General features: G+C 42.8%; 1 protein-coding gene across 6 annotated transcripts in view; it reads left to right on the top strand.

The window, feature by feature from the left end:
• The window catches only part of ZFYVE26 (zinc finger FYVE-type containing 26), an 84450-nt gene that overhangs the window by 48155 nt on the left and 22090 nt on the right, over window positions 1-14205 (top strand). For 5 of the 6 annotated variants that reach the window (XR_007152915.1, XR_007152914.1, XR_007152913.1 and 2 more), the window contains exons 30-38: window positions 435-466; window positions 1146-1282; window positions 2185-2405; window positions 6613-6760; window positions 7018-7227; window positions 7707-7925; window positions 11837-12034; window positions 12729-12928; window positions 13776-13917. Coding sequence is in view for 2 of the 6 variants with exons in the window: in XM_047862331.1 (XP_047718287.1) it covers window positions 435-466; window positions 1146-1282; window positions 2185-2405; window positions 6613-6760; window positions 7018-7227; window positions 7707-7925; window positions 11837-12034; window positions 12729-12928; window positions 13776-13917 (1507 nt within the window). In the remaining 4 variants the exon portion in view is untranslated. Of the gene's footprint in view, window positions 1-434; window positions 467-1145; window positions 1283-2184; window positions 2406-6612; window positions 6761-7017; window positions 7228-7706; window positions 7926-11836; window positions 12035-12728; window positions 12929-13775; window positions 13918-14205 lie in introns of those variants that run through there. The other variant, XR_007152916.1, reaches the window with a different exon arrangement.

The raw sequence follows: 14205 nt of genomic DNA, 5'->3' as shown, positions 1-14205 counted from the left end.
GGCTAGGTCATAAGGACTGAAACTGCAGATGTGGAATACTTTTACCCTGAAGAGCTATGGAAGAATTTTAAGCACAAGCATAACATGACCAGATTTGCATTTTTGAAAGCTTGCTGTAGCTGCAAAATAGAGAGTAGGTTGACAGAGTCAAGGACACCAACTGGGAAGCCATTGGAAAGGTTCTGGCAATAAATGCTGAGGGCCCTTTCTGAGGCAGGGATGGAGGGAGAGATGGGGACATTTAAAGAGGTATTTAAGAGATGGAAGGGACAGAAAATGATGAGTGAGTGGCTGTGACAGGTGAGGGACAGAAAGGAGTTTGGTTGGTTCCCTGATATATTTTACTTGGATAATGGTGTAAATGTCAATGCTCTATACCAAGTTCAAAACTGAAGAGGAGAAGGAATTCAGGCATTTCATTTTTCTGTTTCCAGTGTGCCAGAGGAGAATCCAGAACAACCAGAAGGTAAGGTTGAGTCATATTCCTATGACTCCTTGTTTATATGTTCAAGTTGGCTCTTTCTTCTTTCTTCAGTGTTTCAACTGCAACTGATACCCTTAATGGCAACTCAATACAACTTGTTGGCCAAGGAATATAGAAAATTATTGGCATTTCTATCAAGCTGTTTCCCTTAAAATTTACCATCATATTAACCTACCATATTTGGCCATTAGCTTCCAGCACTCAGAAGGCCAGCACCCAAAGAATTTGATCCCTAACTTTGAATAGGTTATTCCTTTTTTTCCTCCTGGATTTCCCCTTCACCACCATCCTACCTCTGAATGCTACCTCCTTCCCCCAACACAATCACTATTAATAGTTTGGTTTATATCCTTCCACAGAAGTTAGTTTTTAGGGTAGCCAATGACTCAGCCCTCCATTTGAGAAGGATACACATTTCAGAGTTTCTTGTGTGAAGCAATGGGTTGTATGACAAACACTGTAACACTCATCCGGGATCTTCCCTGGGGAAGAAAGTTTGAGATACCTAGTAAGATCTTCTAAAGAAGATAAAGGGGACCAAGGAGAGACAGAGACCCTCAGATAGGCAGGGATCTGCATGTAGCTCATGCCAGTTTTCTGGTTGGGGCTACCCTGCACTGCTGCTCAGTTACTGACACACAGATGGCACTTCTCTTCTCAGCACCACCCAGCTCCAAGAGTGAAAGCCCTCCATACTCAGCTGTGGTGAGAGTCCCCAAAGCAGCTGAGGTGGAATGGATTTTGGATCTGAATGAGGAGGAAAATGAGCTGATGCGGAGTGAATTCTACTATGAGCAGGTAATGGCAATAAAATGTGATGGTCATTTGAGTTTCTTTCCAACATATAATTATGGCAAGAAATGCCAGAGATAGGTGAACACGACCTGGCCGTCAACTTACAGCATAATAATATGGGAGCTAAGACAAGTAAACCAACTGGCAGAAAATGGAGAGCATCTTGGAAACGAGAGATCAGTAAAGGCTTCATGGAAGAAGTAGCATTTAAGATGATCCTTAGAAGAGTAGTAGGAGTGTGACGAGCAGAAATTTGGGCGTTTTAAGGAGAGTGAGGATAGGGGAAGGGCAAAGAGTGCAAAACTAGAACATCTGAGCAAAGGCACAATGTCAAAAATTGCAGGGCATGGTTAGGGGACTGGAAATGGTTTAATTGGAAAGAACATAGGGCAGTAATAGGTAGTAAAAGGCAGGATTGAAAAGAGCTATTTATGGATAAGGCCTTGAGTTCTGCAGTAGGGAATATGTACCTGGTAGGCACCAGGGACCATGCAAGGTTTTGGAGTGTGCTTTTGGAATATTAATTCAGCAACAATGGGTCTATGCTTGAAACAGAGACTTCTCCAGCAAGGCGACTTCCATAGCCCTTGCCAGTAATAAGGAAGATCTGCACTAGTGAGAAAATGGAGGGAATGTGTGGACATCCCCAAGAAGTAGGTAACACATGAACACAGTATTCCCGGTATGGGAATGAAACCTAGCAGCCAGAGCTTTAGCAATGCCACTTAGAACACCTGCAATTTGTTGAGTTTCATTCCTACTTTGCTGTGGAAGTTGGCTCCTTCCTCCAGTGTAGTTCAAGCCTGGCGAAATAGGAAGAATAATTCCTGCCATCCAGCTGCCTTTGAAGAATGCTTTGGTCCCGAAGCTCACTATGTGTTTCTCTCTTCTCCCACCCTGGCCAGTCCCCCAGTGCCTCCTTGTGCATTGCCATCTTGAATCTGCACCGGGACAGCACTGCGTGTGGCCACCAGCTAATTGAGCACTGCTGCAAGCTGTCCCAGGGCCTCACCAACCCAGAGGTGGATGCAGGGCTACTCACAGACATCATGAAGCAGCTTCTTTTCAGCGCCAAGATGATGTTCGTCAAGGCTGGCCGGAGCCAGGACCTCGCTCTCTGTGACAGGTAAATGGGAATGAGTCTCTGTTCTTTTACGTGGGTATCATTTGTATCTGGTGGCTTTTTCTGGCCCCACTCTGAGTTCTCACCTCACCTTCCTCTCTCGTAAGACCCACTAAAATGTTTTACTTCTCAGTTTGATATTGGTGAAATGCTGCTACCAGATCACAAGTGATCTTCCCTACCCTTCTTTTTCCCTGGGTGGATCCTCAAAGCAGAGTGTTCTGTAGCACTACCCCATCAGAAAGAAAGTAAACGCTTTGGTTAATCTGTAATTAAAATCAATTTGGGGAAGCACCTTTAGCTTCTGTGGGACTGTCTGGCTTTAAAAGAAAATGTGCCCTCCCTAAATGTCCAATGCTTAGCCTTGGCCAGAACTCTACCCTAGTCTTGACCAAATCCAGACTATTGCCTCAGAAGTTCTGGGTAACAGATCTATAAAGCACACTGGGGGCTAGTCTATCCCTGTGTTACAGGTAGGAATCTGCATCATAAAGTAGAAATATCTATAGAAAAGGTAAGACTAGGCCCCAGATCCCTATACAACCTCCTCTGCCTCCATTCATTAACTTGACAGTGAAAACTCCCAGTTCCCAGCTTATCTGAGATGTGTGACTCATGTTGTATGTTCCCAACACTCAGTCCTAGCCAGATATGGGAGCAGAGAGCATAATTTTCTTTGAAGTGTAAGTGCCTCAGGCCCTTACTCAGTTTTCACCTGCAAATTCCCAAGATGGAGAGCCAGTGCAGTGAATCTCATCTCTACTACTTCCTAGCTCTGTAACCTTGGAGAAGTCTGTTAACTGCTCTGAGTCTCAGTTTCCTCTTCTATAATATGGGGGGTGTTAATAATACTTACAGGGCAGTTATGAAGATAGAATGAGAGTATCCATGTGAAGGGCTAAGAATAGAGCCTTTGTACTCCAAAAATGCTAGTTTTATTATTTTCATTAACAAAACCAGGGGACATGTGGGTGGCTCAGTTGGTTAAGCATCCAACTCTTGATTTTGGCTCAGGTCATGATTTCACGGTTCATGACTTCAAGCCCCACTGTCGAACTCTATGCTGACAGTGCAGAGCTTGTGTGGGATTCTCTCTCTCCCTCTTTCTCTGCCTCTCCCTTGCTCACGTACATCCGCACAGGCAGTCATGCGCACGCACACATTGTCGTGTGCTCTCTCTCTCAAAATCAATAAAGAAACTTTAAAAAAAAATTTATAAAGGAGGGCCTGGGTGGCTCAGTTTGTTAAGCATCTGACTTTGGCTCAGGTCATGATCACAGTTTGTGAGTTCAAGCCCTGCTACGGGCTCTGTGCTGACAGCTCAGAGCCTAGATCCTGCTTCAGATTCTGTGTGTGTGTGTGTGTGTGTGTGTCTCTCTCTCTCTCTCTCTCACTCACACTCTGTCTCTCTGTCTCTCAAGAGTAAATAAAACATTAAAAAAATTTTTTTTTCAGGGGCGCCTGGGTGGCGCAGTCGGTTAAGTGTCCGACTTCAGCCAGGTCACGATCTCGCGGTCAGGCTCTGGGCTCTCGAACTCTCGTGAGTTCGAGCCCCGCGTCAGGCTCTGGGCTGATGGCTCGGAGCCTGGAGCCTGTTTCCGATTCTGTGTCTCCCTCTCTCTCTGCCCCTCCCCCGTTCATGCTCTGTCTCTCTCTGTCCCAAAAATAAATAAAAACGTTGGAAAAAAAAAAAATTTTTTTTTTTTAATTTTTTTTTCAAATAACAAACAGAAGATTGAGAAAGACGAGAGGAGGTGTAACAGAAAGTGGAAGGAAGTATAAAGGAAGTATAAAGGAGTTAATTTCACTGTTTCATACTAAGAGACAATAGAGTCTATATCATTTTTCAAGTTAATAAATGAAGAAATAAGTATATGTTAAGTAAAGTTTTTTAAATAACCATGAAAAGAACCAAAAATCTACCCATTTACCAGAAATAGAGAAGTGAAAAGAACAAAAACTACTCCATATAGCAGAAAGTAGAAGTTAAGGCAAAAATAAAAATATATCTAAATATACATCAAATGTCAGTAATGGAAATGAAATAAAATCTTATTAAAAGAAAAAAGTATTCAGATTGGGGGGAAAAAACAAATTTAACATCAAGTCCTATACTTCTTTCAAAATCTAATATAAGTGAATCTAATAAATCTAATAAAATCTAATAAAGTGAATATAAGGAAATATTCACTTTAGGCTATAGACAGCAGAAATTAAGAAGGTGCTAAAAAAAAGAGGGGGGCGTTGGGAGGAGCGCCAGGGTGGCTCAGTCAGTTAAATGTCCAACTGAGATCAAGCTTTGAGTCAGGCTTTACACTGACAGCTCAGAGCCTGCTTGGGATTCTCTCTCTCACCCTCTCTGTGCCCCTTCCCCCACTTGTGCTTGCTCTCTCTCGCTCTCTTTAAAAATGCATAAACCTGAAGAAAAAAAAAAAAAAAAGCAGGGCACCTGGATGACTCAGTCAGGTGAGCATCCAACTCTTGATTTCAGCTTAGGTCATGATCCCAGGGTCACACTGAGCATGGAGCCTGCTTAAGATTCTCTGTCTGTCTCTCTCTCTCTCTCTCACCTCCTCTGCCCCTCCCTTGCTGAAGTACATGCACACAAGCACTCGCTCGCTCTCTTTCTCTCTCTAAAATAAAAAAATTAAATTTAAAAAAGGAAGTGTTTCCTTCGGTAAGATTCTCAACCCCAGATGCAGTGCGCTTCTCTTTACAATGTACAACAATTGCTTTACATTATACGTTTGTAATTTATAGATTCAGACATGCCCATTCTAGATGATTTCTTCCTTCCTGCAGTTTTCATCTCTCATGTGTATTTAGAACTCCTGGTTTGCACAGTATTTTTCCACTGTTTTTAACTCTTACCTCCTTCTGAGAGACATTTAAATAAATAAATAAATAAATGTTTAAAAACAAAACTCACATTACCTGTTACTACACGTTTGTTTTTTTAATTTTTTTTACACATTTTTTTAATTTTGTTTTTAAGTTTATTCATTTTTGAGAGATAGAGACAGAGCATGAGGAGGGGAGGGGCAGAGAGAGAGGGAAACACAGAATCAGAAGCAGGCTGTAGGATCCACACTGTCAGCACAGAGTCCGACACGGGGCTCGAACTCATGAACTATAAGATTATGACCTGAGCTGAAGTCGGAGGCTTAACCGACTGAGCCATCCAGGCGCCCCTTACCTGTTATGACAAATGTACAATACATTATGATACCAATTTTGTTTTTACACCATGTACTCTCCCTTACCCCATTCCCACTAAGTTGAGAATGAATGATGTCCTGAATCCCTTTCCAGGGAAATTGATGGACAAGTAAGGATCCATGGAACTTTTTTCTAGACTTCTAAACAATTACATATAATTGTATATAACATATGTTACATAATATATATATATATATATATATACACACATATATATATAGTGTAATATATATTGCTTAATATATACAATTATATTCAAGAACTTGGAGTGTAGGACTGTTTCAGGAGCACTGTACAAAATGACCCAGTTCTCTGGGCTCTCTGTCACCATAAGGTTTTTACAATCACCAGGTATCAGGAGTAAGATCAAAGATGGCAGTGCTAATGGGCTGTAGCACGGGGTCATCCTAAGCATGGGAAGAAGATGTCAAGTCCAAGAGATTAGAATCCAAATGAAGGACCAGGTTGCCCTTTCCCAGCAGCATCTCCAAGGAAAGTAGTGACGTGGCTTCTGTACTGACCAGAAATACAGGCCAGGCCATTGATAGTCTCTGTGCTTTCTCCCTAGCACGCAGTTCTAAAGAACCAAAAAGCAAGTGGGCAATTTATGAATCTCCTAGTTGTAAACATCCCTACTCTGAGTATTAATATCTGGTATTTAATGATTACCTTCAAAATTCTAGACTCAATGCTAAGCCCTTTTACTTGGGCTATTTCATTCTATTCTTAAAATTATCTTATATCCATTTTACAAATGAGTAAACTGAGGTAGAGAAGAGTTAACTGACTTGCCCAAGGTCATAGAGCTGCTAAGTGATAGAGTTGAGATTCAGAGAGTCTGACTCCAGAGCCTTCTCTCATAGTGTCTGTGTACCTCTCAATTCTCATTACCACATTTCGCACTGGAATTGAAATAGAAAACATTAAAGCAGCAACTATTCTTAGTAAGACTCGGTAGAGCCTCATTGCCTTGCCTCTTTCCTCCCTGTAGCTACATCAGCAAGGTAGATGTGCTGAATATCTTAGTTGCTGCTTCATATCGCCACGTGCCATCTCTGGATCAGATCTTGCAGCCGGCTGCAGTAACCAGGCTAAGGAACCAGCTTTTGGAAGCTGAGTACTACCAACTGGGTGTTGAGGTGAGGCCAAGACAAAACTTACCTCTACCCAATTGTAATGACTTGCCTTTGCCTGGCCTTGCAAACAGGTATTGTCATCTCTCAGTTGTCCTTGGCCATAGGGAAGTATCTAGAGCATGACAAGTTTGCCAGTTGGGAGTAATGGCAGGTGGGATGATGGGGAAGGAAGATGATTGGCAACAATGGGAAAGAATTGGTCTTTGGGACTTTCACTGGATTTAGGTGCCTCTCACTAAAAGGAGCAGTTTTTCCTCCAGATCTCCACAAAGACTGGCCTTGATCCCACTGGAGCGTGGCATGCTTGGGGCATGGCCTGCCTCAAAGCCGGGAACCTCACTGCTGCACGGGAGAAGTTCAGTCGCTGTTTGAAGCCCCCTTTTGACCTCAATCAGCTGAGTCATGGCTCAAGACTGGTACAAGATGTGGTTGAGTACCTGGAGTCCACAGTGAGGCCACTCCTGTCCTTGGTAAGAAGACAGCAGATGGAGAGTCGGTTCAGGGAGGAAAGCTCAGGAGCAGTAATGACCTGGGGAAAGAATCAGTGTCCACTCAGCTTATAGTGGCAGTCCCAGCTCAGAGCTGCCAGATTTAGATTTTATTCTTTCCATTTTACATAATTAGGTAAGTAACTCTATATGGTTAGATAAGTAATACAAAGTCCATTTAAAAAAAAGCAAACTACAATAAAGTATTTTTTAAATGATAAAAATTATACATAATCCCCTACCCAGACTTAAGTAATATCTAGATTTTGGTGAATTTTCTGTGTTATGTTTTTGAATGAAATTGGTGTTATAAACACAGTGTTATAGTATGATGGAGAATTGTAAAACTGTATTGTAAGGTTGTTTCCACATTACTAAATACTCTTTGAAAGCAATATTTTCAGAGGCTGCTGAGAATTTACTGAGTTTTATTTTTCTTTTGCATTCTCCTTTCCTGTCAGCAAGATGATGATTATTTTGCTACCTTGAAAGAACTGGAAACTACCCTTCGGACCCAGAGCCTCTCTCTGGAGGTGATTCCTGAAGGGAAAATCATGAACAACACCTACTACCAAGAATGCCTCTTCTACCTGCATAACTATAGCACCAACCTGGCCATCATCAGCTTCTACATGAGGCACAGCTGCCTACGGGAAGCGTTACTCCACCTCCTCAACAAGGTGGGACTCATAAACCCAGCTCTCAAATAGCATTGCCCACTCTGGCCACCTGGGTTGGCCCACTCAGCTTTAAGGGGAGTGATAACCCACCTGAAACTTAACCCAGTGCTGAGCTATAAGATCATCTCTGGCAGAGTCAGGTAAAAATGGAAAGTTCTATCCATTTAGATTATGATTTGATACATGTGCAGCAAGTCTTAACCTGTATCCTGGATTACCCCTGTGATTGGCAATGACAAATTTCATTCCTTCTCCCAAAACATACAGCAGAATCAAATAGTAGTTGACAGCATGGTCTCTAGAATGAGATAGTTGATATAAGTGGTGTGACCTTGAGCAAACTTGTCTACCTCTCTGTTTCCACACACCTCCCACCTGCCGTGGGACTATGTCCCACTGCTAACTCAGTTGCTGGTCTAGTCAGAGTTGTTACAAGGGCCAGGAAACACCCATGATCCTATATTTGGGCCCCAAATATCTAATGGGAGGAGAGTGTGCTCTCCTTTTGTCCCTCTGACATCCTCTGTCCTCCTCCCACAAGAGGTGAGGGCACCACCGAAGTGCATTATTTCTTTGGAGCCATTGTTAGGCAAAGTCAGAGAACTCTGTTTCCCCTGACCCTTTGGTATTCACTTTTTTACAAGAATGTTCCAAGAATATTTTCGGAGGACTTGGCTGATTTGGACCAAATTTCATAGGAAAATATAGGAGTTCAATACTTCAGTTTCAATCTGCCACCCTAATTCAAAATGGCAGCCAGAGAAAGTTTACAAATGGACACATCTTCTAGGGTTGCTCCAGGTGAAGTCTACTGTTCACAGTCATGGTGACCATACCCCTACAGGACAGTGAAAGGGAAATGTTTTCACTACTGCCTTAGCTACTATTTCTTAGCTACTAACCAGGTTTCAGGAATAAATTAAGAATTATTTTATTTAGGGTTTAATTGCTAAATTTTTCCTTTTCCTCAGTTTCCAAATGAGTTTTGAGATAAAGCTACTTTTCCTAAACACAAATTGAGAGTGGAAATGAACCAGTTCTGTTTCTTCTAACTGTTGACTAGTTCAGAGAGTTAATCTGCTTACTTACTTATCTTGGTATAAGCTGACAACAGCATTACCCTGCTTTACATTTGTCAGAGCTAGGAAAGAGCCTTCTTTTTATCTCCTATAATCATATTTACCCTTGAACCAAAATATCTTAATTCTCAAGCAGATAGGGAACAACAGAAAAACACATTGTGAAAACTACAGCTGACTGGCTAGAGCTGGAAGGTGTTCTGTTGCTGGTCTCGTTCCCTGCCCTTTTCACCCCTTTACCTGCCGCACTGCCCAAGAGTGAGCTTTCTAAATCGGAATACATGCTATTTATGTTATTCATAGTTCATGTTATTCGCCTCTCTGAAAGGCCCTCAGAAGATCCCTGTGGCCATAAGATGAAGTCCAAATTCCTTGGCATGCATACAGGACCCACCCAGATCAGGCCCCCTGATTTCTCCAGTTTGTTTTCACAAGTTCTAGATATGCCCTACATTCCAGGCTTATGAAATTATTTACCTTACACTTTCTTACCTCCGTGAATCTGCATGTGCTGTACCCCCTACCTAGAATACCCTGCCCCTCTTTGTTTTCTTGGAAAACTCCTGTTTATCCTATCAGACCCTCTCTGTTGAGCCTCCATAGAACACACAAGCAACGTCAGTCCCCACTTCCTACACACCACCACTGTATCTAGAGTACAGCTCTGTTACTGTGTTGATCCCACCGCATTGCAGCTGCTTCTTTACAACTGTGTCATCCCTTCTGGATCATGGAAGCTTAGGTTTTACCTCTCTGTGTCTTCAGATGCCTGGCCTAGTGCCAGTTATGAATGAATGAGTAGATGAATAGATTAAATAGAAGCTCTTAAGGTATTGCTCTTCTGCGAAATTCCCATTCCTATGCAGCTGATCCCCCTGCTTTTTAAAGTCCGTCCTAAAACTTTTAAATTAGGTCTGGGTTTCTCAGTTAGGAACAGCCAGAATCAGAAAAGAAGTTCTCACCCACCGTGGATGTCCTCAAAGCTTAGAACTCTTCCAGTTCTAAACAGCTTGTACCCAGTGCTGCAAGGCCGACATGGTTATACTACTGTGAGTTTATAGCCATTCTTTACTCTCCATTAGTTATTCACAGTTTAAAGTCTAAATGCCCAGATGATTTTTTTTTCTATGACTATAGAATGCGGATTTATGACACAGGGTCTCTGAACCACAGATAAGCTTCAGAAGGGAAGGGATTAGTATATGTGTGCACTTTCCTGAGGAGTTGATCCATAATGTTTATCTTTTATTCTTTCATCCAAGAAATATTTATTAAATAGCCAAGGACTATTCTGGGCATTGTGGGAAAAAAACAGACAAAAATATCTGCCCTCATAAAACTTACATTATAGCAGTGAGATGGACAATAAACAAGGTAAATAAAATCTGTAGTATAGGTGATGAGTAAAAAGAAAAATAAAGCAGGGCAGGGGCAGGGATGGGTGGGGCAGTTTTAGAAAGGATGCCCAGGGAGGGTGACACTCAGTAAAGGCCCGAAGGAGGTGGGGAGTGAGCCGTGCAGATTATGGAGAAAGCGTAGTCTAGGCGGAGTGAGTAGCAAATGCAAGGGCCAGGGTGGCTCGAGCAGAGTGAGCTGGGGAAGGCATAGGAGCAGATAAGGTCAGAAAGGCAACAAGGGCCCAGTCAAACAGGGACCATATATGGCCTTGTGGACATTGTGAGGGTTTGGGCTTTGTCCTGAGTGAGGAAAACCACTGGAAGATTTTGAGCAGAGGAGTAACATGATGTGACTTATGTTTTAACAAAACCATTCAGGTTGATTGGTTGGCATTAGACAAAAAAGAGGCAGGAGCAGAAAGTGATAGACCAGGGAGGAAGCTATTTCAATAATCCAGGCAAGTGATAATGATGCCTTGGCCAGGGTGGTCAGATAGAGGCAGATTCTGTATGTATTTTGATGGTAGATTCAATAGAATTTGCTAGTGAATTTTATACTGGGGAGGGGAGAGAAGATCTGACTGAATTTTAATCTGAACATCTAGAAGAATAAAACTGCCATCGGAGAAAGGGAAAACTACAGAAGAGATTTGGAAGAAACAACCAGGAGTGAAGTTCTAGATGTATTAAGTCTACTAGATACCTGAGAAGACATTTTGAGTAGGCAATTGGATATTTTAGACATACACTTCTGGAGTTCAGGAGGAATGAACAGGATGGAAATAGGGATCTAGGCACAATCACCAAATAGTTTTAAAGCCATGAGACTGTATGAAATCACCAAAAGAGTGAGTATAGAAAGAAAAGAGAATAGCTTCCTCCTAAGCCCTGAGGAAATTAAGAGGAATCAGCAAAGGAGATTGAGAAGAAGTAGCCAGAGAAGTAGAAACAAAACCTGGAGAGGGTAATGTCCTAGAAGCCAAATAAAGAAAATCTGGCCAAAAAAATAAAAGGAGGAAGAAGCCATCAGCTATATCAAAAGCCATCAGCTATCCACCTGATAGATCAGGTGGAAAACAAGGGCACAGAATTTTAGATTTAACAATTTAGAGACCATTGGTGACCTTGGGGGCAGTTTTAGTGAGGTGATGGGTGCAAAAGCTTGATAAGAACGGGTTGAAGAGACAATCACAGGAGAGAAATTGGAGACTGAGAGCGTAGATGACTTTGTCAGGGAGCTTTCTGTTCAGGAAAGGAGAGAAGGGGAGCAGTCATCAGAGTGGGGTTCTCAAAGGAATCAGTGACTCGTAAAATGTTAAGAAGCACCACTGTAGAAGGAAGCTGAAGGTGTGTGAGTGGAAGGAAATCCAGAGTGGATCCCAGAGAGTGCCAGAACCAGGCTCAATACTTGACTTTTTGCCTTGCCCTGCTGCAGGAGAGTCCTCCAGAAGTCTTCATAGAAGGCATTTTCCAGCCAAGTTATAAAAGTGGGAAGCTACACACTTTGGAGAACTTGTTAGAATCCATTGATCCAACCTTAGAGAGCTGGGGAAAGTACTTGATAGCTGCCTGCCAACATTTACAGAAGAAGAACTACTACCACATTCTATATGAGCTACAGCAGTTTATGAAGGTAATAGCCCCTTCCTGCCCTCTACATCTGTTGATGACAACCTGCCAACGGAGAGACTGTGCAAGACAAGGGAACAAGACTGTCATCTGGTCCCTGACTTCACTATTTGACCAACCCTAGAGCAAATCCATGTTTCTCTCTAGTATTGTTGGATAGTGTTGGGATTTCCATTCTCATCCCAAAGAGACAAATCGTAACCTTGTCAGTAATGGCATTCTTTAGAGTTCAAGGAATGTGAAGGTTAAAAAAGAGGTCTGTGGCAATTTCGAAATAAGCATGAGGCATGAATGCAAAATTCATAAGGAATAATAAATAAATAAGTGTTTTTTAGAGAAGGTGCATGAAGGGAGAGGTAACAAGGTTCTCCCAATCTGTCCCAGGGTTGCAAACACTAAATCACAGAGAAATTGAACCATTCAAAGCCAAAGTGAGACCAAAGCCAAGCTGAATGGAAAAGCAAAAGTATCCTTTTTGAAGATCTCTTCTGTGGTGGAATAAAATCCTTCCCAGGAGCTCAGCCAGTCAGTTCACTTTAGAATCCCTTGGGCTTAGGAGTAACTGATACAAAATAGTTGTTCAACCCATGCTGGCGACTAGGCTTTATGGATGGGAATCAAGTCAGAATTTTCCTAACAGCCCCACCTTCCAATATCCCTGATCTCACTTGATCTGAATATTCATTTCCCTCTTATAGGACCAAGTCCGGGCCGCCATGACCTGTATCCGGTTCTTCAGTCACAAAGCAAAGACTTACACAGAACTGGGAGAGAAACTCTCGTGGTTACTTAAGGCCAAGGACCACCTGAAGATCTACCTCCAAGACACCTCTCGCAGCACCAGAAGGAAGAAAACCACCTTCTTCCAAAAGAAGATGACTGCAGCTGATGTGTCCAGGTAGACCATGGCTCAGGGAACAATTAGGGTGGGCAGAACGGCTAGAAAGGAGTGTCTGTTGGCGATGAAGCCGCTCTTGTCCATTCCTAAACCCTTGAAAGAGAACCACTCATCTAAAGGGGATCATTCCTAAGTGACAGTGTGCAGTACAAGCACGCAAAGCCTACAGAGGAGCTCATAGAAGAGAGTGAGGGAAGTACTGGGATGAGACTACACGCCAAATGCCTTCCAGTAGGCAGGCGGAGGAGGTCCTCAAGGTGTTGGCCTGGCCCATCTCCATCTTCCTCACACACTCCTCCCTTCTCCCTTGCTGAGTGACAGACACACTGGCCTCCTGGGGGCTCCTTCGCACACCAAGCCCTTCCCTCCTCTCAGTCTTTATACTTGCTTACCCATTACACTCCCTCTGCTTACGACACAACATCCAAAGTAAATGCTGCACCCTGCCTTCATTGCCTTCATTGCCTTCATAGGCCCAGTCGCTAGATACTTTGTATGTTTGTTCATTATTCATCTCTCCTCTCGCCTATGAAGTCTGTGAGGGCAGGGTTCGTGTCTCTCTTGAGCTCTGTTGTTATCAGTGGCACATGGTGCTTCCTAAATACTTACTGATGCAGAGACTTGACTTTGTCCAGTTCCACGGAGCAGCAGTTAGTCTGTACAGGGCACCAGACCACCCTATCTTGTCTTGTTGTAACTGATCAGGGGGTATTTTGGATTTCTTCTCTCTCCATATCATTTGTTTCACCTTTTCCATTGCCATCTTATCATGATTTCTCAGTCACCCGGCCCTAGTCCCTCCTAAAGCCCCTCCTGAGGCTATACTATGTGTCTCCTGTCACCATAGGCACATGAACACACTTCAGCTGCAGATGGAAGTGACCAGGTTCTTACATCGGTGTGAAAGTGCTGGGACCTCTCAAATCACCACCTTGCCTCTGCCAACCCTCTTTGGAAATAACCACATGAAAATGGATGTTGCCTGCAAGGTACCTACGAATGTTTCAGACCTCTCACAGACTATTCTCTTTCAGAAGCTTATCACAATTGTCATCATCTAGTTGTATTTCAGTTGTTTGTTTGATGACTGCCTTCCCACTAAGACATGAGCCACTGAAGGCTGGAGATCAAATCCATTTTGATTACTCTTGTATCCCTAGTGCCTGGTGCTTGGTAGAGTCTCAACAAATATTTGTTGAATAAATGAGGCCCCTTATTCTTGATAGAGGGGCTACTCCAGTAATTATTGCTTCTTTATACACATTTCCCTCTCCTTT

Source organism: Prionailurus viverrinus, chromosome B3 (assembly GCF_022837055.1).
Source record: "Prionailurus viverrinus isolate Anna chromosome B3, UM_Priviv_1.0, whole genome shotgun sequence".
Classification (NCBI taxonomy): domain Eukaryota; kingdom Metazoa; phylum Chordata; class Mammalia; order Carnivora; family Felidae; genus Prionailurus; species Prionailurus viverrinus.
Note: the sequence above shows the minus strand (reverse complement) of the source record. Positions and strands in the feature narration are given on the sequence as shown.